Source organism: Sinohyriopsis cumingii, chromosome 11 (genome assembly GCF_028554795.1).
Source record: "Sinohyriopsis cumingii isolate HCF-2022 chromosome 11, ASM2855479v2, whole genome shotgun sequence".
Lineage (NCBI taxonomy): Eukaryota > Metazoa > Mollusca > Bivalvia > Unionida > Unionidae > Sinohyriopsis > Sinohyriopsis cumingii.
In genome coordinates, this window is record NC_142971.1 from 50,536,278 (window position 1) to 50,561,037 (window position 24,760).

The following is a 24,760-nucleotide window of genomic DNA, read 5'->3' on the forward strand; positions in this document are numbered from 1 at the left end:
TTATTGCTAGGACTTTATTTTTTTAATTCTTGGATTACTTTTGGATTTGATTTATAAAACCTTAAGTTCCTTTTTCTCATTTTTCACTTGATATTCTAAGGAAATAAAATAATTTGTTAACTTTTACAAAGTTTGTTCTCTTCACTCTTTTCTGTTACTTTTTGTAAGAGCCTAGACTCGTAACAATATCAAGTGCATAGCATGGGTATTTCATCAAATATGGTATATCCAGATACATCTAAAAACTTCCAGAATTTATAAGGTCTACAATGTAGAAGGTAGAATAATTTTCTGTTGTGAACAGTCAGACTCTTTATTTATCTAAACAGACATCATTATCATGATCATTATTGTAATTATCACATTTCATCTTATTAATTACTAGTCTTGCACAACATCAAGCAACACTGATTGTATGCACTTCAGAAAACAACATGTCAGTAGAACTATCCATCTAGGAGTAGCAATAAAACAAATCTTCAAAATGGCCACAATGGTAGCCATATTGGAGGTCAGATAGGGAACATTTTACTTATGAGCCCACTAAATATTATAAGGAATCTTCTGGTAGAAACCCCATGTCCATATGACTTTCCATTGAAGAGAAATAGTGATTGCAATTTTTAAAATGGCTGCCATAGTGGCAATATTGGAAGTCAGGTTAGCACCATTTTTATTTAGGACCAAGAAGTCATTTTAAGAATCTTCTGGTGAAAATCCTATGCTGATATGTCTTGTTGTTTAGAAGATATAAGAGTTTCAAGATGGCTGTCATGGAGGCCAGATTGATGTCCAATCAGTGCCCTTTTCATTTAGGACCAGATGGCCATAATAAAGAGTCTTCAGGTGTTTACCCCATGTTAATATGGCTTTCTGTTCAGGAGTAATGATTTTCAAGATGGTCCCCATGCCAACCATATTGGGCATCATATCAGCACTTTTTTCATTTAGGACCAACTAGAAGAAATCGTTTTGTGAAGCCCCATGTTGATTTGACTTTCCATTCAGGAATAGTAGTAATAACAAGCTTTTCAAGATGGCAGCCATAATGGGCATCACATCAGTGCCATTTTCTCTAGGAACAATAAGCTGTCAAAAGTTGTTTAGTTAATATGATTTTCCAGCAATACATTTTTTTTTCAAGATGACAGCCATATGTCTGATTGGCACCATTTTCATTCAGGACTAATGAGGCATCAGAAGTCATTTATTGAAAACCCCACGTTGATATGACCTTCCATTAAGCAGAAGCTGCAAATAGCAAAATTTTCAAGATGGCTGCTATGGCGATGATATTGGACATCAGATTTGCACCATTTTCACCTAGGACCAACTAGACATCATGAAAAGTCTATATGAGTTGTCATTCAGGAGTAGTAGTGGTAAGAATTTCAAGCAGCATCATTTTCATTTAGAACCAACAAGATCATGGATGAGTGGGTGTATCGTTTCATGACAATCATAGTTTAGGAGGAGTAGAAATAACAAACTTGTGTTAATGAACAGGCAACAGACCATCCCATGAGTGCTGTTTGTCTAAGACGAGTAGAACTAATAACTGGATGCCAACAAAAACATAACTTAAAGTTTTGTGTAGAAAAGTTTATTACAGTAATGACTCTGATCATATGAGCAAGGTTAGTACTGTTAAAATTGATCACTGATATGTATATGTCAAAAACATGGGGGAACATTGATTGCAATAAAAAATATTAGTATCTTTCTTAGGCATAAACTTGTAATATATATATGTATATATATATATATATATATATATATATATATATATATATATATATATATATTTATTTATACACACATACATAGGTAAAAGATTGTTTCAACAGTTATAGAAAAAAATGAATGTTCCCTGGAACCAAATCATTTTTCATTTTCTATTTCATAAGGATTGTGAAGTATTTAAACTACTGAGCAAATGAAAACATTCATAATTTAATGCAATTAAAGACAAAAGCTTTTTGTTACTGGAGTTTATTGGGGTCATGGTGTCAAAACCCTGAAAAATAACACCTAAATTTATATTTCACCATTATACAGGTTAGTTTACAATGATATACTTTTTCTAAATAATGTCTGAAATTATATTTTAGACTCCTGGTCTTTTCCATGAAACAAAAATTCAATATTTGGAAGTAATTTTGTATAATTTGAAAATTAATATGTAATTTAAGCTGATGAACAACCTGTACAGTTTGTTCTAAAGTTCCATGTGGGTGAAATCAATGATGTCCATTTCTCACTTGATTCTCATCTGGTGATTGAGAATTTGTCATCAAATCTAATGAGGTGCCTGAACTACAAGTATTAGCATGTTCCTATCTGTGGCTATAACTTGATGACTGTTCGAGTAAGAATACCAATAGTGGAAAGAATAAACTCAATAAAACTTAGAAAAAGCTGAAATATGTACATGCAGTTAAGATTCTGAAAGACAGTTAAAATAGTTCTTAACTTCAAATTATTCATACACAGGCATTAACTGTTAATGAAACAGACAAAAGAATATGACCCTTTTTACATATTAGCAACTGATGTATGCATACCATATATGAATAATTGGTCTCGTTAGTTGTTGTTGTTGTTGTGGTGGGGTTTAACGCCATTTTTCAGCACACGATAGGCTATACATGGCGGCCAGTATTAATGATGGAGGAAGAACCCGGGAAAACCCCGGAAAGAACCACCGACCCTCGAGAAGCTACTGGCAAGCTTTCTCACATACCCACATTGGCTGAATCTTAGACTCGAACCGCTGCAGACAGAGGTGAGATGGCAGTGATCCGTAACGAAGAGCGCTTTAGACCACTCGGCCACTCAGGGCCCCGATCTCGTTAGTATTGCACACCATATGAATGATTGGTCTAGTCAACTTGCACATAAAAAAAAAAAAAACCTGGTTTTCTCAACTTTGCACCCCATATGAATAATTAGTCTCATCAACATCAAGGAACAAATAAAATCTGACAAAATAATAATATATGCAACAATAATTGGTCTGACACAATATATTTCTGCAAATGAAATATGTTTTTCTTTAATGAACAATTGACATGCGAAAGCAATGTGACTCCCTGAGTAGTGTTGGACATTAATATTGCAGAACTGAACACAAGTTAATGACAAAATCTTCTCGTGTTTTTTAAAAAGCTAACAATGGTAATTGAAATGAATACATCTTTTCGCACACATTAAAATGATTTCAAAATTGCAAGTTCTTTCTTTAAAATCTTATATAATGAGCCAAGCATACTGTCTGGATGATCCAAATAGGATCAGCACAAACTTACTAAGGTCTCTTGTTATGAGAGTAGTTTTTGAAAATTTAAATTTTGGTCGCAGTATTATATTTGAACCAAAACCTAAATTTAACATTAGAAATAGGACTGATCAAGTAGATTATGTGTAGAACAAACATGCGAATATCTGAATAAGTTTGGATTCAAGTGAAAGAGGTAAAAAGGGAATCATTAGCAAAATGCAGTAAAACAAATCACTTCAGAGAAGGATTGAAAAATATTCTTTTACAAAATATGGAGAGATGGATGTTGGTCATGGTACAAGATCCCTGGTTCAGATGGGAAAATCAGTAACAGTATGTTTACAATGTAAATAATATACAGAAAATGCTGGATTACACAGACAAAGGATTGAAGCTATTAAGAAAAGAACAATAACTGTCTTGCTTATAAATCAAGTCAAACTGCAAACCACAAAAGATCCTGATCTGCATAGCATAATGCACCTGCAGATCAGGGTCTATGCTGTTTGTTCTACTGATTACTACTAACAAACTGCACATATCTAGATCTGGCAGTTATTCAACAGCAGACATTGATTAAAACAGTAGCTGTTGTTTAATACTGTCAAAAACAACAGGACTTCAAAATAGCTTACAAAATAATGATTTAGTAAATTGGTTAATTAGCATCTAGGATAAATAATGCTGTGATATTAAACTGACAAAAAATATTAAAAATGCTGAAGATCCAGATATTGAGAGAGTCTGGTGCAGGTCTAGTTTAAGCAGCTAGTGCAGTCTCAAACTGTGAGAAGGATCGACCGCCTTCCTGTAGACAGGTGACTGGCACCAAGGGGTGGTCACTTCGCATCAGGTATTGCTGAAAAATGTAGAGAAGAAAGTTACTGGAACACAAATATTGGGTTCATAATAACAGTAACAATTTCATTCACTGATTTTGTCATAATATCAAATGAAATTAAATGTTCTTAAGATAGTTATATACGTTGGACCAGTCAAAAGAGTTGCATATTTCTAGAATGGAAGATGTATTAGAAATGTACCATATATACTTGCTTATAAGTCAACACAAATTGCAAAAATAAAAATCCTGACCTGCCACATCATAACAATCCAGCAATTAAGGGTCTATATTGTTTCTTCTACTAATTACTCCTAACGAACTGCACTGAACCAGATCTGCCATGATTGCATTATGTGACAGCAGAACTAGGTCTTTGCAGTTTGCAGTTGGACTTGTCTTATAATCAAGTATATGGTAACAGTAAATTCACAAAAATCAAAACATGATCAAAACAATGGGGAAGTCAGAAAAGCAAGATTAAATAATTTTGAGCTGCAATAATGTTAATATGATATTCTATCCATGAATTGACTGCAAATCTGAAACAATATGACTACAGTGTTGTCACAATTTTTGCATAAATAACTATTTTGTTATTTTCTGAATTTACATTCAACCAATGAGAGTTTTCTTCTTTTGATTGTGCAATTTTTAAACAAGGGTTCCATTACTACAGTAAGTCTCGCATGTAAAAGAACACTGAAATGCATGCAAGACAAGAATCCCAGCATATGAGGAAAAGAGCTTAAGGCATTGTTATACTGTAACAAAAGTTTTGGTAAAAAAAAGTGTATAAAGTAAAAGTTATATATCAACATCAGAAGTTAAACACAGTACCTGATGCCACTTCTGTCACTGCCGAAAACTGATATAAATATTCTGCTGTTTATTAAATGTAGGCTTGATAATAAAGTGGAAGAAAATACATTTAAGATTCAAGAATATCCAACTTGCATCATATTCTGAGATAAAGTCACTAATTGATATTTTCATTTCTCATCTTTCAAACTGATACAAGTATTTTACACTATGCAGCAGGTATGATTTAGTTATTATTATTAAAACTGCACTCGTGTACCAGGGTACAAAAGAAACATGACTTTCCTTGCTAATTATTTGTGTCAAATAGAAAGCCCAAGTCAAAATTTCACTAGCCCTTATGAAAGGTATAGACGTTAATGTTAGATTTTGGAGAGATATGGCAATCCTCTAAGTCCCTTATGACATGTCTAGACATGTTAGATTCTGGACAGATATGGCAATCATCTAGTCCAATAGTTTATGACATGTATAGACATTCATGTTAGATTCTGGAGATATCTGTGGTGTAAGATATATGCCACTCTAGGAGTCACATAAATTACAAAGTGGTTTTGAGTTATGAAGGGTCATAAATAAATCACTGGAACTGAAAGATACTTGTATAAAACAACTGAACTGATCAAGGAAACTTACATGTGCATATGCCATAGCATTCTTCTTCTCATCTTTAGAGGTGTCCAACCCAATCCATACAAACAGGGCTGTCTTTGTGTCAAATAAAAACACATCCTACAGATGATAAAAATGAAAAGAATACAATAATCACACATTTCTAGCAAAGCTACATATGAAAATGCACTATTTGAATTTAATCATGGCACTAAAAAGCAAGCTGCCCAAAGGATCTGATGTTCAACTGACCTGCATTTTCCCCCTTAAAATCCAAGATGAAACTATGTTATTTTCTTTAACTGCTTAGGTTCAACCATACAGTTTCTTAACCTGCACTATGTTAATCAGGAGTTCATGTACTTGTCACAAGAATAAAGGGAGGTTATTTAGTGTGAAAGTAACTGGTAAGTACTTTACCCAAAGACACACCTCAGCTGCCAGTGCAAGCTGAGTTGATGGTAAGCTTAGAACCCGCACCATATCAAAAACAAAAATATTTAAAAGCAGTTTATAGTCCATAATATAAAAAAAAATCTTACTACAAATGGCACACAGAAATTTTACCTTGCTGTCAAAGTCCCTTTTGGCAATTTGCCCTTTCTTTTCTAGTTTGAAGGTCATGCTGCCAGTGGCATCAGAAAGTCTATACAATTCCTTGATCCTGTCAGCTGCCTCATATTTGTTATCCTCCTCTTGCCCTTCCTCATTCAGGTTCTGGTAGAACTCGTGCTGCAAAACACAAAGCAAAAGAATGTAAATTAATATTGCACCATTTAAAAAGCAATTAAAAGAATAAAACTGAAACTTTATTAGTTTCAAGTCACTAAATTGCTAGAAGAGCAAGTTCTAGCAAAACTGTCCTATTGGTTGCATGAGAATTTGTCCTAAAAGCCAAAGGGAAATCATTGAACTTGGACCAGTGGATAATATGTGATGGTTCCTAGAACCAAACTCATGACACCAAAATTCATGATTCACCACTGCACTTTCAACATAAAATTAGAACTATACTAAGTCTGAAATAAATTCAAATAAAACTGAAGAAAAAAATACACTTAAAAATGAAAAGAGAAAACCATATTAAGTTAACTTAAGTTAGCTTAGCGAAAAAGCCATTTTATCCAGGACAAAATTCCCTGTGCTGATATCTCATCCTTTCCTTCTTTGAGGGTAAAATGATGCAGGATGTCCCTCATTGTGCCAGCTCTGTTCCTTTTCATGAACTATGTCAGTGCACAGGGTCCTTTAGACAATCTTGAGATGAAGTGTCCATAGCAAACAGGGACTTCACGACAAAAGTCTCATTCCCCATGAATGGGAGCCTGTTCTTGGCAATAAAAGCAGGAGTAATCATGACTGACACTGACCCATCTTGTTGGAACTGCAAGTTAAGATCAACTGACAGAGCATGTATTTCACTAAATCTGCCTGCCACCATTAGTGGAAGCAGGAAGCATGTCTTATGTGAGAGGTGAACCAATGAAGAGTGATTCAAATGGGTGTCTTATTCAGAACCAAACCCTATGGACATGTGAACTGACAGTAGATCAGATATGTCATTGTTTTTTCAGACAACTTGACTTCCATGATCACATAGCAACTTTTGGAGAGCATAGAATGGTAGCATTTGATTTTTATTGGAGATAACTGTTTCTTGTCAAATAGCCATAGTCCGAAGTTAGCTATTTGAGGTACTGATGTGTTCTCATAAATAGGTGACCTAGGACAATAATGTCTGCTTTTTCATACAGTAAACCCTGTTGGTGGAGGATCCTTGGGCTGAGAGACAATTTTTTTAATTGGAGCCCCACTGAAGTGACTTCAATGCATGTTCCTATGGGATTGACATCCAACTGAAATGCAATTTTTGCAAGGATTAAAGCTCCGGTTTGAAATGATCAGCACAAAGACAGAGTGGTCATATGGAGCCAGTACTGGGTAGAGACCATGTGACTGCACTGTGGAAGCTAATGTTATGGTGCCAGGGAGGACACTTGATGCCTATCACCATTCCCCTTAGTCATGAATAAAGGCTGTATAAAAATTTGTCATTTGAGGCTTATCATAGCTATTGGTTTCCCTGAATCTGTAATAGCAACTGGGCTCAAACACACTAATAGAGTGGCATGGAATCTTTGTGGTACTGTCTGCATCAACTGGATGTATTTTACTAGTGAGGGTCTGTGTGCAGATGTAGAGGCAGAATACATGATATTAGATCATAAGTAGTTCTCTCAGGAATATATCACAGCTAGATAGGGTCTGGTATTGATGTGGAATGATTCTTTCTTGACTTATCCAGAGTGATTCTTGAGAACCACGGCTTTGAACTTGTACTGGATCTGCAGGACTGTTTCCTCCAGAAAAGCTCATATTAACAAGGTACTGTAACACAAATGGCCATGAAGCAAGTTTGGTCCATTGTGGCACTATACAACAGTGAACAGTGTAGTTGGGCCCATCATTCCACCTAATAGACAAGATCGTAAGTACTGACCTGGTGTGATCTGATACACATTGTAGAGTCTGATCACGCAGGAACAGGGTCATTATATCTTCCATAACAATGTCAAAATCCTTATGCTGTAGTGGATTATGGGATATGTATGCTAAAAAACTAGTCAGTACTTGCACTGTGTTGGATACAATTACTCCAAACAATCACTAAGCAAGTGATTCTTTGAGTGGCAAATGCTTGAAATTCAGTTGATAAAAGTCTTCTGTCTTTTGGCTTACAATATATAATCAACTGTGGTGGTCACCAGCTACAATCAGAGCCATATGGCAAAGTGGGGCCATTGTGGAACAGGGTCATGATGTCCAGTTTATTATGTTGTGATGGGATACAGGATATGTGATCCACATAGCTAGTCCCTAGACCTGAAGTGCAAGACAGTATGGCCTACTCGTTCCACCAAGAAAAATGTATCATAATGTGGTGGAAAGGGAGGAGCCAGAGCTGTCATTGACCATGAAAGCTTGGATAGCTGATGACATCTTCATCCATCAAGGTTTGCTTCTGCACCTTTCCCTTTAGTACTACCTGTACTTCAGCCCATTGACTTTCAATTAATGATTTGCAAATCTGACATGTAGTCATAGACTGGAAAAGGAGCAAGATACATATGTAGAGTGGTTGGCAGTCCTGTGTTTCCAATGCTTACAAAGCTGGGTCTTGCCAGAGTCTAAATCTGTAAGACAAAATAGAGAATATCAATGCAGTCCATAGTTGTGTACTTCCTCTTGTTTTGTATAGCTAAGAGGATACATGTGCAATATTTCTTCAGTTAACTGACTTGTTTGCCTATAGCACAATCTGGTACATAGCACCATATAGTTCTGTGGATCCCGATCACTGAGCTATAGCAGGGTTCCAATGTAATTATAAAAGAACCATAAAACTATTTTTAATAGTATATTAGTAGATCTGTCGGACACAACTGTCATTATCTGATTCAACCTCTTGCTAGCCGTACAATATTTTATTTGGAGTTTTTAAAGGGCATCTCTAAGTACAGTGGTCCCCAACATGAATGGCACCCTGACCAGTGCCCTCCCATTTTTTCAGGCAGAATCCCTCTATGCCGATGAGTTTGTCTTCAAATGTACTCCTCAAGTAAGACTACTCTTCTAATGTGACAAGCGGCCTGCATATTAGTGCAAAACTGTAAAATTTACCCCTTACAACGTCTGTATTCTGATGTCAGGTTTTCATTACTGAAAGAACTGTTGGCTAATGTACATTTACCACTAAGGTTATTTTATATCATTATCTACGAATGTCAAAGTTTACTACAAATGGGGTCCACAATGTTTTGATAGAGTTTTAGTATTCACACAGTGGTTGAGTTTTTTTAATGAGTTTGACCACACATAATTGTCAAGATCATAACATGGCCAGCATAGGCTAAATATTGAGTTTGTGGATTAATAAACAGAGATATTAACCTTGAATGAAATAGGGTACCACACAAAATAAAAAATAAATCATGTGACAATACACTATCACTTTATAAACAATGCACTTTGTGTACTCTACACAAGTTTTGTCTGAATAATTAAATTGCATTACTGTACAATTAGCAACATAAGAATAAATCATTATAGAACTTAAACATGTCATCACATAAATGGAGAATTTACACCTTAGAAGAAAATGTAAAAGTTAATCATCACATAAATGGAGAATTTACACTTTAGAAAAAATGTAAAAAATAATCAAATTGACAGCAATGAAGAGAGTTCAAGACTTTTTGCCAAAATATTTTTGTTCAGAAAAATCAAATCAAACAAAACCATAACAGATAAGGAGAATATTTTGCAGCAGTGGGAAAATGTAGTAAAAGGAAAAGGAATTATTTTAAATGCCAAGCAATCTATGTACCAAGATTTAAATGACAATTTTGAATGGTTATGCAATGCACATGCCAACAATACCCCACTCACATTTCACACTTAAGAATAAGAACTATTAATTTTATGTTAACTTGAAATAAGTCTGTTCCTAAGATGAGAAGAATGTTTTAATAATTAATGCTACATTGAAATGAAGATGTTCAATGCTTTGAAGTTATATGAAGCTTTCATACCACATACACATATACCATACACATAATTATCAAATATAACCCCCACCCATCTTTTGTGGCCATTTTCATGATGCAAAAGGAGTGGAGATATAAGGGGGTACACTGTACACAAAAGAAGTGGAAATATAAGGGGGTACACTGTACACAAAAGGAGTGTAGCTGTAAGGGGGTACACTGTATACAAAAGGAGTGGAGATATAGGGGGGTACACTGTACTGCCTGGCCTCATTTTACTTGGCAAAGGTCTTTAACCTTCAAATCTGTTGATGGTTTATATAAATAAGTGCTTAGCCATACCTGTGTTTTAGGTAGTTTGTCTGATAGTAATTTCACTGCTTACTAAACTAGAAATTTGTCTCCATGTCAAGCCTTTTTAAAAATCTGTGTAATTAGCTGAGGTTGACTGGTCACTTAATCCAGACTAGTCACATATAAAGATGGCAACTTAATGTTGTTGTTGTTGTTGTTGTTGTAGGGTTTAACGCCATTTTTCAGCACAAGATAGGCTATACATGGTGGCCAGTATTATTGGTGGAGGAAGAAACCAGGAAATCCCGGGAAAGAGCCACCGACCCTCCAGAAGCTACTGGCAAGGGCAACTTAATGTAGGAAACAAGTTTCACAATAAAAAAGGGATTATGCTGGATATTAATTAAATTTCCCCTACCAAATATGATTTGTGTGTGCATAAAATGTCCTATAAAAATTTTCATCAGATAGTATGGATTGAAATTTTTAGTACCTCCATTATGATTCGTAAGACTGCCAACCAGCTGACAATCTTCACTTGCCAATTCTGAACTTTTATTTGCAAATGTCACAATTTTATAATCAATTTGGACAGCTGCATGAGTAAAAGAAATCATATATGGATCAGAAGAGTCCTCATTAAGTTCTGTACCACTAGAAATCAGTTTATAAAATGAATGGCTCTCCACTACAGTGCCTGAAATGACCTCAATGCAACCCTTAGCCATGGCATGACAGACAGATGTTAGAATGGACAATCCTAACACTATATGCCCCCAATACTGATGTTTTGGAGTACAACAAAAATCAAAATTATATCCTCCATGAATATTTATGATTGTAAAGTATTTGGAGTAAATGTGGGTACTTGTATTCTGTGTTATATGGGTCCAAATCCAAGATTTTGAACTGTACTTTTCCTTGTCTCATAAAACTTTCCTTTAGCTACTCTGTTGTCTTGAGTGTACATCTGTCAGTAGCACAAATGCTGACACTTGTACTAGCAGAGTCCTCATTTAGATGTTCAGACTGTCCCCAGATCTTGCATGTCAGTGGTATGAAAGTCTATTATGTTAGTATGTTTATCTCTTGCTGTATACATTCCACACAGGTACTACATCTGCATCTGTTAAAACCTGGAAGTTTCAGGGTTTTTAACTGGGTCTCAACTGTATACAATGGCCTATGTATGTCTGTCTGTCTGTTTGCTGGTATCTCTGACTGTCTGGTTTATATATTATGAGTACAAAAAAGTAGATACTAACAGCTGGATCAGTGGAGTCCTCATCTAGTGCTTCAGACTGTGCCTTTCCTGATCTCTCATTCTTCAATTCTAACAGGTACTGCATAGCCTGTAGGATCAAAAAAGAGAAGTTGTAACACACAGTCCTGGTCATTAGATTATACATTCATAAAATTACCTTTTAATGCCTGGGGATACAGTTGAGGTAATTAAGGTAAAACAGTCTAACTTCAGTTAATCCTTAAGTTATATGCCACTATACATTTTCTAATATGTAACCTCAAAATATCTTCCCTTGCCTACACAAGCAGAGTTGACTATAATTATGTTACACATCTGTTAGACATACTCTGAATATTAAGCACATACATGAAATATGAGTACATGGAAAAAAGTACAAATCTGCCTTCACATATTTTCGTTGCGAGAATAAATGCATACATCTGTGAAAACAAAGTCTAAGATATCAAATCTCCCCAGCATCAATGTTGTGTATGATAGGCATGGCTATTTAATTCAACTGATTTATTTATGCATCTTCTTTCTTTTGTTTAACCAATATTTATAAGAATGCCCTTTAATCTGGTTGCTAACAATATATCAAATCCCTTATATGAACACAAAATTTAACCAAATGTGATGGATGTACAGATAGATGGAAGGACAGACAAGAGTAACACCACTTGTCCCATTACACTGAAGCAGGGCATACCCATGGCTTAGTGAACACCACTTGTCCCACCACACTGAAGCAGGTCGTACTCATGGCATAGTGAACACCACTTGCCCCCACCACACTGAAGCAGAGCATACTCATGGCATAGTGAACACCACTTGCCCCACCACACTGAAGCAGTGCATACTCATGGCATATTAAACAACAATACAAATGAGTATTTGAATCATATTGGGCAATCAGCATACACTAACCTTACACTACATTTATATTTTACCATAAATATCTACTATGAACCTCTCCTACCTTAAACCTTTCATCCTTGTTGGAGCCACGGCCATTCCACTGGAAGATCTGTAGGCCGAGATCAAGGATAAACACATCTCCAGAGTTCAGTGATGACTTGGAGCGAGCCACCTGCAAAGATAATTAATCAGACATAAGGATATAAATTTTGCAGAGAAAAAAAATAATATGCAGTAATGTTAATAACTATACAAACAAGAATTACTGCCAGTTTGTTATTAAATTGTAGGTCTAATATGTGCATGTAAACAAAATTACAGATGGTGGCATGAAGAGAAGTGGCAAAAACCACTTATCTCTCCACAAGAAACATGATCTGAACCATTTTAAAATTAGATAAAACTTAGAATAGACCACTGGACAACCAGGAAATGCACCAGGGCACCCAGCATAAATTCAGCAGCCCAAAAAGTGTACATCAATATATAACTGTTAGCTCCAACACTCTCCGTCTATGTTTATATTCTTGATAAAGTATGTGTATATCCCTTCAGGCTTGTATGTTTGTCATATGCCATGTGTGCAACTTCAATGAATTTTTGCAGAGTTATGTTCCTTTATTGGTGTTAAAAGTACATGTATATGATAATTCCTGTGTGTGGAACTAGTCCCACAGCTTGTTGAGAATTCCCATGAAACATGGCCAGTATTATGGGCATAAAGTCAATACATGCATATAATTTTGTCATCACATACATATCATTTTGACATCATGTCTGGCTATCTGCAGGCATAAAGACAAACACATGCATATCATTTTGACATCATGTCTGGCTATATGCAGGCATAAAGACAACACATGTATATCATTTTGACATCATATCTGGCTATCTGCAGGCATAAAGACAACACATGTATATCATTTTGACATCATGTCTGGCTCTCTGTAGGCATAAAGACAACACATGTATATCATTTCGACATCATGACTGGCTTTCTGCAAGCTTAGAGACATAGAATAGGCTTGACGTACACTTCTTCATAAGATATTACGAATGATGCAGAAGTCACGGTGGCTCAGTGGTTTGCATGCCAGCCTCATGCCCAAAAAGGTGGGCATCAAATATTACCATTGAATTAGCCCAAGTCAGCTAATGTGGTGTGTCCTTGGGCAATCCACTTTACTTCCAAATGCCTTAGTGGTAAAACAGCTACTTGTATTTCTTTGGTGTAAATGACCTAAACAAAACCAATCATCATGTGCTGACACTTTGTTCAAATTTGTAACAGAAAACATTCAATAATTGTTGTGCATGCAATTAGACCCACAGCTTTAGATAAATTGCTCTGAAACTAAGCAAACATTACTGATACAAGGCCAACATGTACATATCATTCCACATTATGCTGTGATCATTTTTTCAGCATTATGCTTTTTGTAGGTATCAAACGTGCATGTATGTGCAATATTTGACAATTTTTGTTTGTGCAACTAGTCCCACAGATTTTGATGAACTGCCTTGAAACCTGGCAGATATTACTGATATTAGACAAACATGTGTTGTGATGCTCCAATGATTGTCCAGAGTTTTGTTTTTCTATTTATCAATTGTGAGAGTTCCTTCACATGTTCAAAATATATGCATACATTCTGTCAGCAATATTGTTATTGTCTATACGTACCACTCATTCAAGCAAAAGGGTCATCTGTATCCTGTAGACACATTTATTATTGGTAATGACGAAAAAAATGTAAAAATTCATGATCCAATACAGAAGTACTTAAATTGAACATGTAGTAGCCCAATCATGGAATTCTGATAGCTCCTGAGCATCCTGATGTGAGCACATTGTAGTCCAGACCTGACATTCCGGTAGCCCAGTGGGCTAACATATTTTAACATGAGGTGTCCCAGATTCAGCATTCTGATGCTCCATGGACTTTAATATGTGGTATCACAGACCTGAATTTCTGAAAACTGCTAAATGATCTTACTTAAATATGTGGACGTAGCCCAGAGATGGTATTCTCCTAGCTTCTGGACGACCAAAATTGAATATGTGATAGCCCAGACCCAATATTCTGCTAGTTCCTGAGTTTAACAAGTTGTAGCCCAGATATGACATTATGGTAACCCATGGGGTCTGAGCACAAGATTTATTGGATCCTAAGATGAGCTAAGTAACAGAAATGTGAAGAGCATGCACCTTCTCCAGGCCCCTATTTTGCCAACATAAATACTGAATTTTAATGGTCAATTTTAAAGTCAGACTTAAATTCCAGTCAATCTGATCGCTTCATTTTAGACTACGTATCAACTCAAGTTTTACTGTTGAAATCAACATTGGTTAATATTAAAAAGAAAAAAATTCATGGAAATAAAAAGTTTATATAACTCGTTTGGCCCCAGAGGTTTTTGTTGTTTTCGCCTGAAATGTGCGCAGGAAAGACATTTGGACCCATCATTTTCGTATGGAGACCACAATTTATTCCAAATGCCCACCTTAATTTGTAATTTGCTTGGATGATGAAATGCAGCACTAATTGGTTAAGGACAGGACCAATAGCATTTTCAGGTAAATGATGCTACAGACTTGCAGAGAAAGAAATGTGTAGCATTTTATACTATCTATAAGAATGTGGTGGAGGGGAGATAATAAAAAAGTATGACAGGGAGGAGCTGGTACAAAGGTATGCAGAGTTATCTTTAAAATGTAGAGACTAACCTCTTTCACTGCCACTTGTTTTCTGTCACCTGAGAAATGGAATAGGCGTGGAATGTACTCTTCTGGTTTGACATGGTAGAATCCTGAGTCTGCACCACCCTTCAGGATTCTGAAAGTCAGTAAATTTAAATTAAACATCCATGGCAAGTGTCCTCCTAGATAGCACATACTGACTTTTATATTTTTTTAAAAACTGTTGTTCAACATGAATGCACAAGCACAGCTGATTGCAAAAACAATTTACATATAAATACACAGAAATCTAAACTTACTTGATCATATGAAACTTGAATAATTTGCTTAATTTCAATGAAAACTAGAGGTAGTAGTGATCAGTGCACTGGAGAAATATACCTTCTCTACAGTTTGCTTGGAAAACCAAAGCTGAGACAAGATGGACATTTTGGGACACTAACTCTTCTAAATGATAAAGTGGAGTGCTTGATATCCAACTCAAAGTATCTTCAATATAAATATGCATGATAATGTTTGCTGCAATGCAAGATTCCTTTTCAAAATTCTACTATGGAAAATAAAGTCAGTAGGACCTGCAATCAGGGGCCATAACTCTTTTAAATGAGAAAGTGAAAATCTAATATTTAATTCAATTGTGATTTCATCAATATAAAGTTGCATGCCAAATTTAGTTAAAATCCATCAAAGCTCCGAAAGTTTGGCTTTGGAAACCAAAGTCATGAGGATGGACAATCAGGGGCCACAATTCCTGTAAATGATAATGTGAAGTGCTGGAAATAATGCAAGATCTGATCAATATAAAGCTGCAGATCAAATCTGGTTGGAAAGCAACAAAGCCATAAAAAGTTATGTCATGGAAGTCAAAGAAAGCAGGATGGGCAATCACAGACCATAATAATTTTGCTGAAAGCTAGAAACAGATTCATTCAAAGTGGCATCAATGTAATACCTCATGCAAAATTTGGCTGAATTTTTTTTATAGTGAAATTATCTTGCAGAAACCAAATATAACCATAAATCTTTTAAATGAGACTATAACCATGAATGGCATATAGAAGTCCATGAGATAATGTTCATGTCAAATCGCCCAATATGTTGAATGGTTCCTGAATTATACAGATTACCAGGACTTGCGGTTGTGGAGATACAATGCTGATGGTGTCAAAATTGCACTTGAAAAACAAAACCTTTAGAAGGCACATGTATTGTCTGATTTATGTACCAAATGGCATCCCAATTAAGTGTAAGGGCTGCTGAGTATGCTCATTGCAAACAACATCCTATATCAAGATGAGGTTAACTGTCTAGGCCAATAACTCTATTCAAAGTAGAGCTGAAAATACAAAACCTTTAACCTCTGTAGGCATATCTGTACGTAATAGTCAATTCATGTACCAAATGTTATGCAATTATGTGCAACGGTTGCAGAGCTATGCTGGTTGCAAGAAAAGTGAATGGCTAAACAGATAAGCCAACAGAAAAGTGATTACTAAAAGGACATGCATTTCTATGTGGGTTTCTTATGGTCACATCCTGTGGTAGAAGTAGCCATGTAATTTTATGAAGAAAATTGAATATGGTTTGCTATAATGGACAATAAATAATGAAAGTAGTGGTCAGTGGTAAAATCAAATGTAACTAGAAAAAGGAAACAAAAACTGGGCATCAAAAGATGGCTATTCAATATATCAAATGTCATCCAGATATGTGTAAGGTCTTGCTGGTTACAAGCAACATTCCAAATCAAGATATGAAATTAACTGTCTTGGGCCATAACTCAAAACAGAGTTGATTAGACAACACCATCATCTTGGTCTATGACCAATGTATACACTAAATGTACGCATCAGAATACGTTGAATGGTTCTTGAGCTATGTCCATAATAAGTATCTGCTATTGTGGAGAAGTATTACTGATGGAATAAAGGAAATAACAGTCAAAAGTTGGGTCTAAAATCTAAAACCTTTAAAAGGCATATTTATATCCAACAGACAATTAATTACTGTACCTTATATACTCACTTATAAGACAAGTCCAACTGCAAACTGCACAGATCCAGGTCTGCTGTAACATAATGTGCCTGCAGATCTGGGTCTGTACAATTTCTTTGGAGTAATCAGTAGAACAAGCAGCATAGACCTGGTGCTTGATGCTATTGCAGATCAGGATCTATTTTGTTTGCAGTCTGACTTGACTTTTAAGCGAGAACAAATGGTACCAATTGTTATCCAATTAGTGTCACAGAGCAATGGTACCAATTGTTATCCAATTATGTGTTAGTGTCACAGAGCAATGGTACCAATTGTTATCCAATTATGTGTTAGTGTCACAGAGCAATGGTACCAATTGTTATCCAATTATGTGTTAGTGTCACAGAGCAATGCTGGTTACAGAAAGTATGAATGGACTGACAAAATGACAGACTGAAAAAGTGACTGCTGATTTCTCAGTGCAGGGCAATAATTACCATTGCCTCTGGTAGGAACTGACCACTTAACTTTATCAAGTAAACTGAATGTGGTCTGCTCTAATGGACAATGAACAATAGTAGTTAATGGTCAATCAAATACCACTGGATTTTCAAAACGAAATTCAAAGTTGAATGATAAAACGTACAAGCTATGACAGATATAAATACTTCAAATATATGCATAACATTTTGGCCAGTGTAAAGTACCTTTAATTCAGACTACAGAATTTCAATTTTTTTTGCAGTTAAAATTAAGAAAATTGTTTCAGATAAATACATTTTTTAAACTTACAATTCTTACTTGAGATGAGACTGAAAAAAGGGCTAGGGTAATTAACAAGGATCTCTCAATAAATACAACTGTTCATTTAGATAATGTAATTAAAAAATCAAATCAAAGATTTAAGAACTTAATATATTATTTAATTTCCTATACATACGTGATCTTTTTGAAGTAACTGAGGAATAGGTCTGACTCATGGTCCTGGACTTCTCGATGCTGTATTGGAACGTCATTCAAGTAGGTGTCTAACTCCACTGTCTTGTAGGCAGCTGTACCATATTCGTCCTGTGCAGTTGTTAGAATAAAGGCATAAAATATTGCGACAAGCACAACAGTACAAATTGATCAAAGATATGAACTTAGATATAATTAATAACGATGTAAACACAGACATGACATATTTCAATTCTATGAATGTTTTGTTTCAATCTGCATACATGCAGGCAACAGATATAAACTTGTTATTTAAGGATCGTTATAGAGATAGTGTATCACTCATTTCTCAATCTGACATGGGTGAATCATGAGGTATAATTCTAGTACAACTAGCTCAAGCATAAAATATCCACATTTTTTGCGCACTGAAAATAAAACCAAACCAAAAGTTAAACAGAAACAAGTATTAAAAATCCATACCATGGGCAGATATTGTTAAACATGCAAGCAAAGCAATATGACTGGGTTCAAACTGTTAAATAGAAATCAGTGCTGAGTGACTTCAAAACAAAAACAAAACAGACATTACTGATAAGGGTAAATATGCATACATTACATGCTAGCATTTCTAACCCTAGCCCTAATCCTAACTCTAATGGCTTGCATCTCTGATTGCCTCTGTCAACTAAAATCCAGCCCCTGGTCTTCGCAAGTGGTTTAGCTTCTAAGTCTAGCAGACTATGTTTTCACTAACAGGAGAAGGGGTGAAGGTGGGCCACTGGCATCTTAAAACCATTTGCTTCGGGTAGATGGGACTCATAAACCTTGGATGGTAGCTCATCTAGGAGAAGGAAAACTCAAATTCCAAATCTCTGCTGACGTGCAGCTATACTCACTCATGGAAAAGGCTAATGGAGTAAACCCCAACAGAAAATTTGGAGACAGAGTCCCTAAGGTGGTCTGACATTGACTTCAATGTCATTCTGGCAACTCCTGCGATGCCATTTGTGCCAAGCTGTATCAGCATGCATTGTTCCCTTGGGTCCACCAGCTGTGTGGAGAGGGGGGATCTACTGCATGGGCAGCAGTGGATGCTCCATACCACCCTGCCCAGGCTTTGTAGCACTACTGGAGAGGACACTCCAGCATCATCGTAAGGTGTTGGCACAACATGGGAAGCAGCAATTTACCAGTTCTAAGTCAGAGTTTGATTGGCACAGAGCTTGGTGCCAGGGGTTGCTTCTGATGTTCCAGTGAGAGAGATCACCATGTCTTACTGGACAGCTACTGCCCACCTCAAACTGGGCAGTCCCCAGTCAGTAAGGTGCTGTGCTGCCATGGCCTGCCTGCTTCACTGGGTGTGTGGAGCATAGAGAAACATCTCAACAAGTGGGCTACAAACTCCGCACCAGGCAAAACTCAAAGATGACAAAAGAAGACTCCAGTTCTTCATTTCACAAGCTTGAACATCTCGCCCATGTGTCCTGGATTCACCGCTGACCTGCAGCAGATCGATGATGCATGGAAGACTGCCATCATTGACAAAGAACTCTCCCAAATGAACATCAACATTGCCTGCTTTCAGGAGACCTGAATGGCTGACAGCAGCACCATAAGGGAAGCCAACTACACCTTCTTTTGGCAAGGGAAGCCCTCAGATGAACCAAGGCAGCATGGTGTCAGCTTCACTGTAAAGAACATGCTTGTCACCTTTGTTGAGCCTCCATCATCAGGCGCTGTGAGGATCCTTGCCCTCTGGCTGTCAACATCCTCAGGCCTAGCCAACATCTTCAGCATGTACACCCCAACCCTCTGCTCTGCCCACGAGGAGAAGTTTTACAAAAATGTGATCATAAAAAATAGCAAATAGAACCTGTATGAAGATAAATGCCTCAAAATATATGTAAATATACAGTCATATGAGAAAAAAGTGAAAAGGTAAAGGCTTTAAACAATAAAGGATAAAAACTTTAAAATATAGTCTAAATTGTTTATCAATTGTGAAATATTTACAATGTTTATGCTTTTTCCAGTGATTGTGAATAATATAACACTGAGATATAATGTCAGTTATTAAGCATTAATATAACACTGAGATATAGAGTCAGGTATAGACACTAACATAATCATGAGATATACATGTAATGTCAGGCATAGAGCACTAGAAATAACACCGAGATATAATATCAGGTATATAGCTCTAATATAACACTTGAGATATAACATCAGGCAGTGAGCACTATATAACACTGAGATATAATGTCAGGTATAGAGAGTTTTGTTGTTGTTGTTGTTGTTGTAGATTTAATGCCCTTTTCCAGCACACAATAGGCTATAAATGGCAGCCAGTATTAATGGTGGAGGAAGAACCCGGGAAAAGCCCGGAAAGAACTACCAACCCACAAGAAGCTACTGGCAAGCTTTGTCACATACCCACACTGGCTGAATCCGAGACTCGAACCCATGCAGACAGAGGTGAGATGGCAGTGATCCGTAACGGAGAGTGCTTTAGACCACTCGGCCACTTTTATAACACTGAGATATAATGTCAGGTATAGATAACTAAAATAACACTGAGAAATAATGTTAGGTATAGAACAACAATATAACAGTGAGGTATAATGTCATGTATAAAACACTAATAAATAACAATGAAACATAATGTCAGGTACAGAGCACTAATACAACACTGAGATATAATCCCAGGTATAAAGCTTTAATATAACACTGAGATATCAAGCCAGACATCAGACAATGGTATAAAAGGATAGCAAATAAAACATTTTGCACACCTGTGTGCTTTCTTTTCCAATCCAGAAATGAACATCATACAGCAGTTGCTCAGAATCTTTGTCCTTGTAGGTCTGAAATGGAGAAAAAAGTATAGTAAAAATATAATTATTTGAGTACATGTTTACATTATGACAAGCATTATTCTAAATTGTCATGGTCTATATGCATGTCTACACTATTGCAAGGACTATTCCAAATAGTTTTGGTCTGAGTGCATGTCTAGTAAAAATGTCATCATCTGAGTACATTTCTACATTATGACAAGTATTATTCTAAGCTGTCATGGTCTGTATGCATGTCTACATTATGACAAGGGCTATTCCAAATTGTCATGGTCTGAGTACATGTCTACATTATGACAAGGACTATTCCAAACTGTCTTGGTCTGATTACATGTCTACATTATGACAAGGACTATTCCAAACTGTCATGGTCTGAGTACATGTCTACATTATGACAAGGACTATTCCAAATTGTCATGGTCTGCCTGCATGTCTACATTATAACAAGGACTATTCCAAATTGTCATGGTCTGAATACATGTCTACATAATGACAAGGACTATTCTAAGTGACCTGATATATGCTTGCCAATTAGAGTTATAGCAGCTGATTTCATACGTGGAAGAGGGGCTAATATTTTGAACCATACATACAGAAGACAAATGGGTAGCATATAAAAATTTTTTTTTTAAAAATTTAAGTCCATCAAAATAATCTGGACCCAAATGACATTTTGTTTGGTAAAAATGGATGGGAACATTGAAGGTAAGATTTTCGGAGCCCAACTGAACATGAAATTGTGACATTTTGTGAATTCAATGGGCTTTAAGTCAAATTACTTTGAGCATTAAAGTTGATACTGTGATGGACATGGGGTAACTGAGTTGGACACATTAACCTCTTGTTGAAAAGATTACCATTACTAATGTCCATATGTCATAAATTATTGATCTAGTTATCAAATATACAGTGTGCAATAATCTAATTTACAGTTAAATTTGCATAAATTATTGATCTAGTTATCAAATATACAGTGTGCAATAATCTAATTTACAGTTAAATTTGCATAAATTATTGATCTAGTTATCAAATAAACACAGGTCAATAATCTAATTTACAGTTAAATTTGCATAAATTATTGATCTAGTTATCAAATATACAGTGTGCAATAATCTAATTTACAGTTAAATTTGCATAAATTATTGATCTAGTTATCAAATATACAGTGTGCAATAATCGAATTTACAGTTAAATTTGCATAAATTATTGATCTAGTTATCAAATATACAGTGTGCAATAATCTAATTTACAGTTAAATTTGCATAAATTATTGATCTAGTTATCAAATATACAGTGTGCAATAATCTAATTTACAGTTAAATTTGCATAAATTATTGATCTAGTTATCAAATATATAGTGTGCAATAATCTAATTTACAGTTAAATTTGCATAAATTATTGATCTAGTTATCAAATATACACAGGTCAATAATCAAATTTACAGTTAAATTTGCATAAATTATTGATCTAGTTATCAAATATACAGTGTGCAATAATCAAATTTACAGTTAAATTTGCATAAATTATTGATCTAGTTATCAAATATACAGTGTGCAATAATCTAATTTACAGTTAAATTTGCATAAATTATTGCATTAAGATCTCCCAATGGCTTTTCATACCAATGAAAACAAACTGCCCCCATGTGTGCAGATAGTTGCTGTGTTGCAAGGTCATTTGTAAACCTAAGCACAGGCACTAAGATGAATTCTCATCATCAGTATTAGAGGTAATGTCTTGTCTGATAGCATGCAGATGGATTTCAACACCCATCTCTGTAATAGAGATAGTGTCAAATGTCTAATAGCATGCAGATGGATTTCAACACCTGTCTCTCTCTAGGTGTTCTAATCAATAGCTGTATATGATAAAATGAAGTTTTCACACTAACAATAATAACAGCATTTGTCACAAAATAATTTAGAATATTACAAATATAATATATTTATGAATATTTAATCAAGTCTGACATGTGTCTAATATTCCAACATGGTGGCTGAATGGTATGTATGAAAGATATTCTGGCAAAATCCAATGTTTGAACAAATTTTGGATTAGAAAAAGACTTTTTTCAAATTTCATTTTGTTTCATTATTTACTACTGTATGCTAAATATGTAAGTACAAGTATTCCTTTGTAAGATCAATAATCATCCTAGGCTTTTCAGGAAAGCAGTTGTTTTATGTTTGAATTTTCTGTAATTTTTCGAGTCCACTAAATATTTTCTTATTTGTTGAGTCAGTGTGTTTAATGTTTACTGACTTGTCTCTCTGATAAACACCATGCCCCGAGTGTTAGCATCCACCTTAAGGTGCCCTGCCTATTACTGATAAACATCATTCCCCGAGTGTTAGCATCCTACTTAAGTTGCCCTGCCTATTACTGATAAACATAATGCCCTGAGTGTTAGCATCTCACTTAAGTTGTCCTGCCTATTACTGATAAACATTATGCCCTTAGTGTTAGCATGCCACTTAAGTTGCCCTGCCTATTACTGATAAACATCATGCCCTGAGTGTTAGCATGCCACTTAAGTTGCCCTGCCTATTACTGATAAACATCATGCCCTGAGTGTGATTAGCATCCACCTTAAGTTGCCCTGTCTATTACTGATAAACATCATGCCCTGAGTGTTAGCATCCACCCTAAGTTGCCCTGCCTATTACTGATAAACATAATGCCCTGAGTGTTAGCATCCACCTTAAGTTGCCCTGCCTATTACTGATAGTGTAGCTAGTCAATTGTGTCTACTCTTCCAATTTTTATCAACATGCTTTCTTATCTCAGCACAATGCCTCAGGCAAATTGTCAACAATAGTGTAAGCTTAATCATCCCACTTTAGGTACGTGTTTTAGATGACAACTTATCCAACAATTAACAATACACATAGCCAATTAATCTGCTTAGGTATAAGGTACTGACCATTTAAGTTGGGAGTGGGGGTGCTGTGATATATTTTTAGCCAAGATAGTTTATTTTCCTTTGTCTCAAGATTATCTCAAGATAATATAATGGATAAAATATAGTATTATTTTTCACTGAATCAGATCAAGATATTCTTTTCAGCTGAGACGAAAATGAAAAGAAAAAAATCCCATACCCCTGCCACAGAAAATGTCAGTTGTTGATGACTAATATATTTATGGTATACCATGGTACATATCATGGTATTAAATAATACAATTGTATACAGCAGAAGAAAAAAAATTTGTTGTACCGAGCTCTAAAATATATAGCCATTAATATGGGAAACTCACCCCTGAAAAACATATTTAATTTTATCTCCTCTGCATGGAAATATATTCATGAACTAAATGGAGATATTTAACATATCAAAGAAAATCCTAAAAATTTAGGTCACAGCAACCTTCTTTTGTTGTATGGGTTCTAGCAGAAATGCCTCAAAATGATCATTTTTTATGATTCTAACAGAAACAGAACTCAATAACTGATCGTAAAACAAATTCTTAACAAAGTCACTTAATAATATAGGTCACAGATACCTCTATTTTCTGAAAAAGGTGTAGTAATTATCAAAATGCTTCCATTAAACAAGTTTCATGGATCTAGGTTAGCTGTTTTATGTTTAGCTCTTGACCACATGAGTTCTGGGGTTATTTGAATACTCTCGTATATCAGTAACAATGAAATATTAGTCACAAGGAGTATCTCTTGCTGTAAGGGTTATGTAGAAAAATTAGCAAAAGCTGATGCGTATCATCATAAATTT

At 35.5% G+C, this 24,760-nt stretch overlaps 1 protein-coding gene across 4 annotated transcripts in view; it reads right to left on the reverse strand.

The window, feature by feature from the left end:
• Nucleotides 1-1,587: 1,587 nt before the first annotated feature.
• LOC149788431 (gelsolin-like protein 2) overlaps nucleotides 1,588-24,760 on the reverse strand; it is a 50,646-nt gene continuing 27,473 nt past the window's right edge. For all 4 annotated transcript variants that reach the window (XM_089974419.1, XM_089974417.1, XM_089974418.1 and 1 more), the window contains exons 6-13: nucleotides 20,967-21,038; nucleotides 18,176-18,303; nucleotides 15,289-15,397; nucleotides 12,622-12,732; nucleotides 11,662-11,748; nucleotides 6,123-6,287; nucleotides 5,580-5,675; nucleotides 1,588-4,139 (exon numbers count right to left, since the gene is read on the reverse strand). In XM_089974419.1, the coding sequence (XP_089830545.1) occupies nucleotides 4,041-4,139; nucleotides 5,580-5,675; nucleotides 6,123-6,287; nucleotides 11,662-11,748; nucleotides 12,622-12,732; nucleotides 15,289-15,397; nucleotides 18,176-18,303; nucleotides 20,967-21,038 (867 nt within the window). In that variant the 3' untranslated portion in view covers nucleotides 1,588-4,040. The remainder of the gene's footprint in view (nucleotides 4,140-5,579; nucleotides 5,676-6,122; nucleotides 6,288-11,661; nucleotides 11,749-12,621; nucleotides 12,733-15,288; nucleotides 15,398-18,175; nucleotides 18,304-20,966; nucleotides 21,039-24,760) is intronic.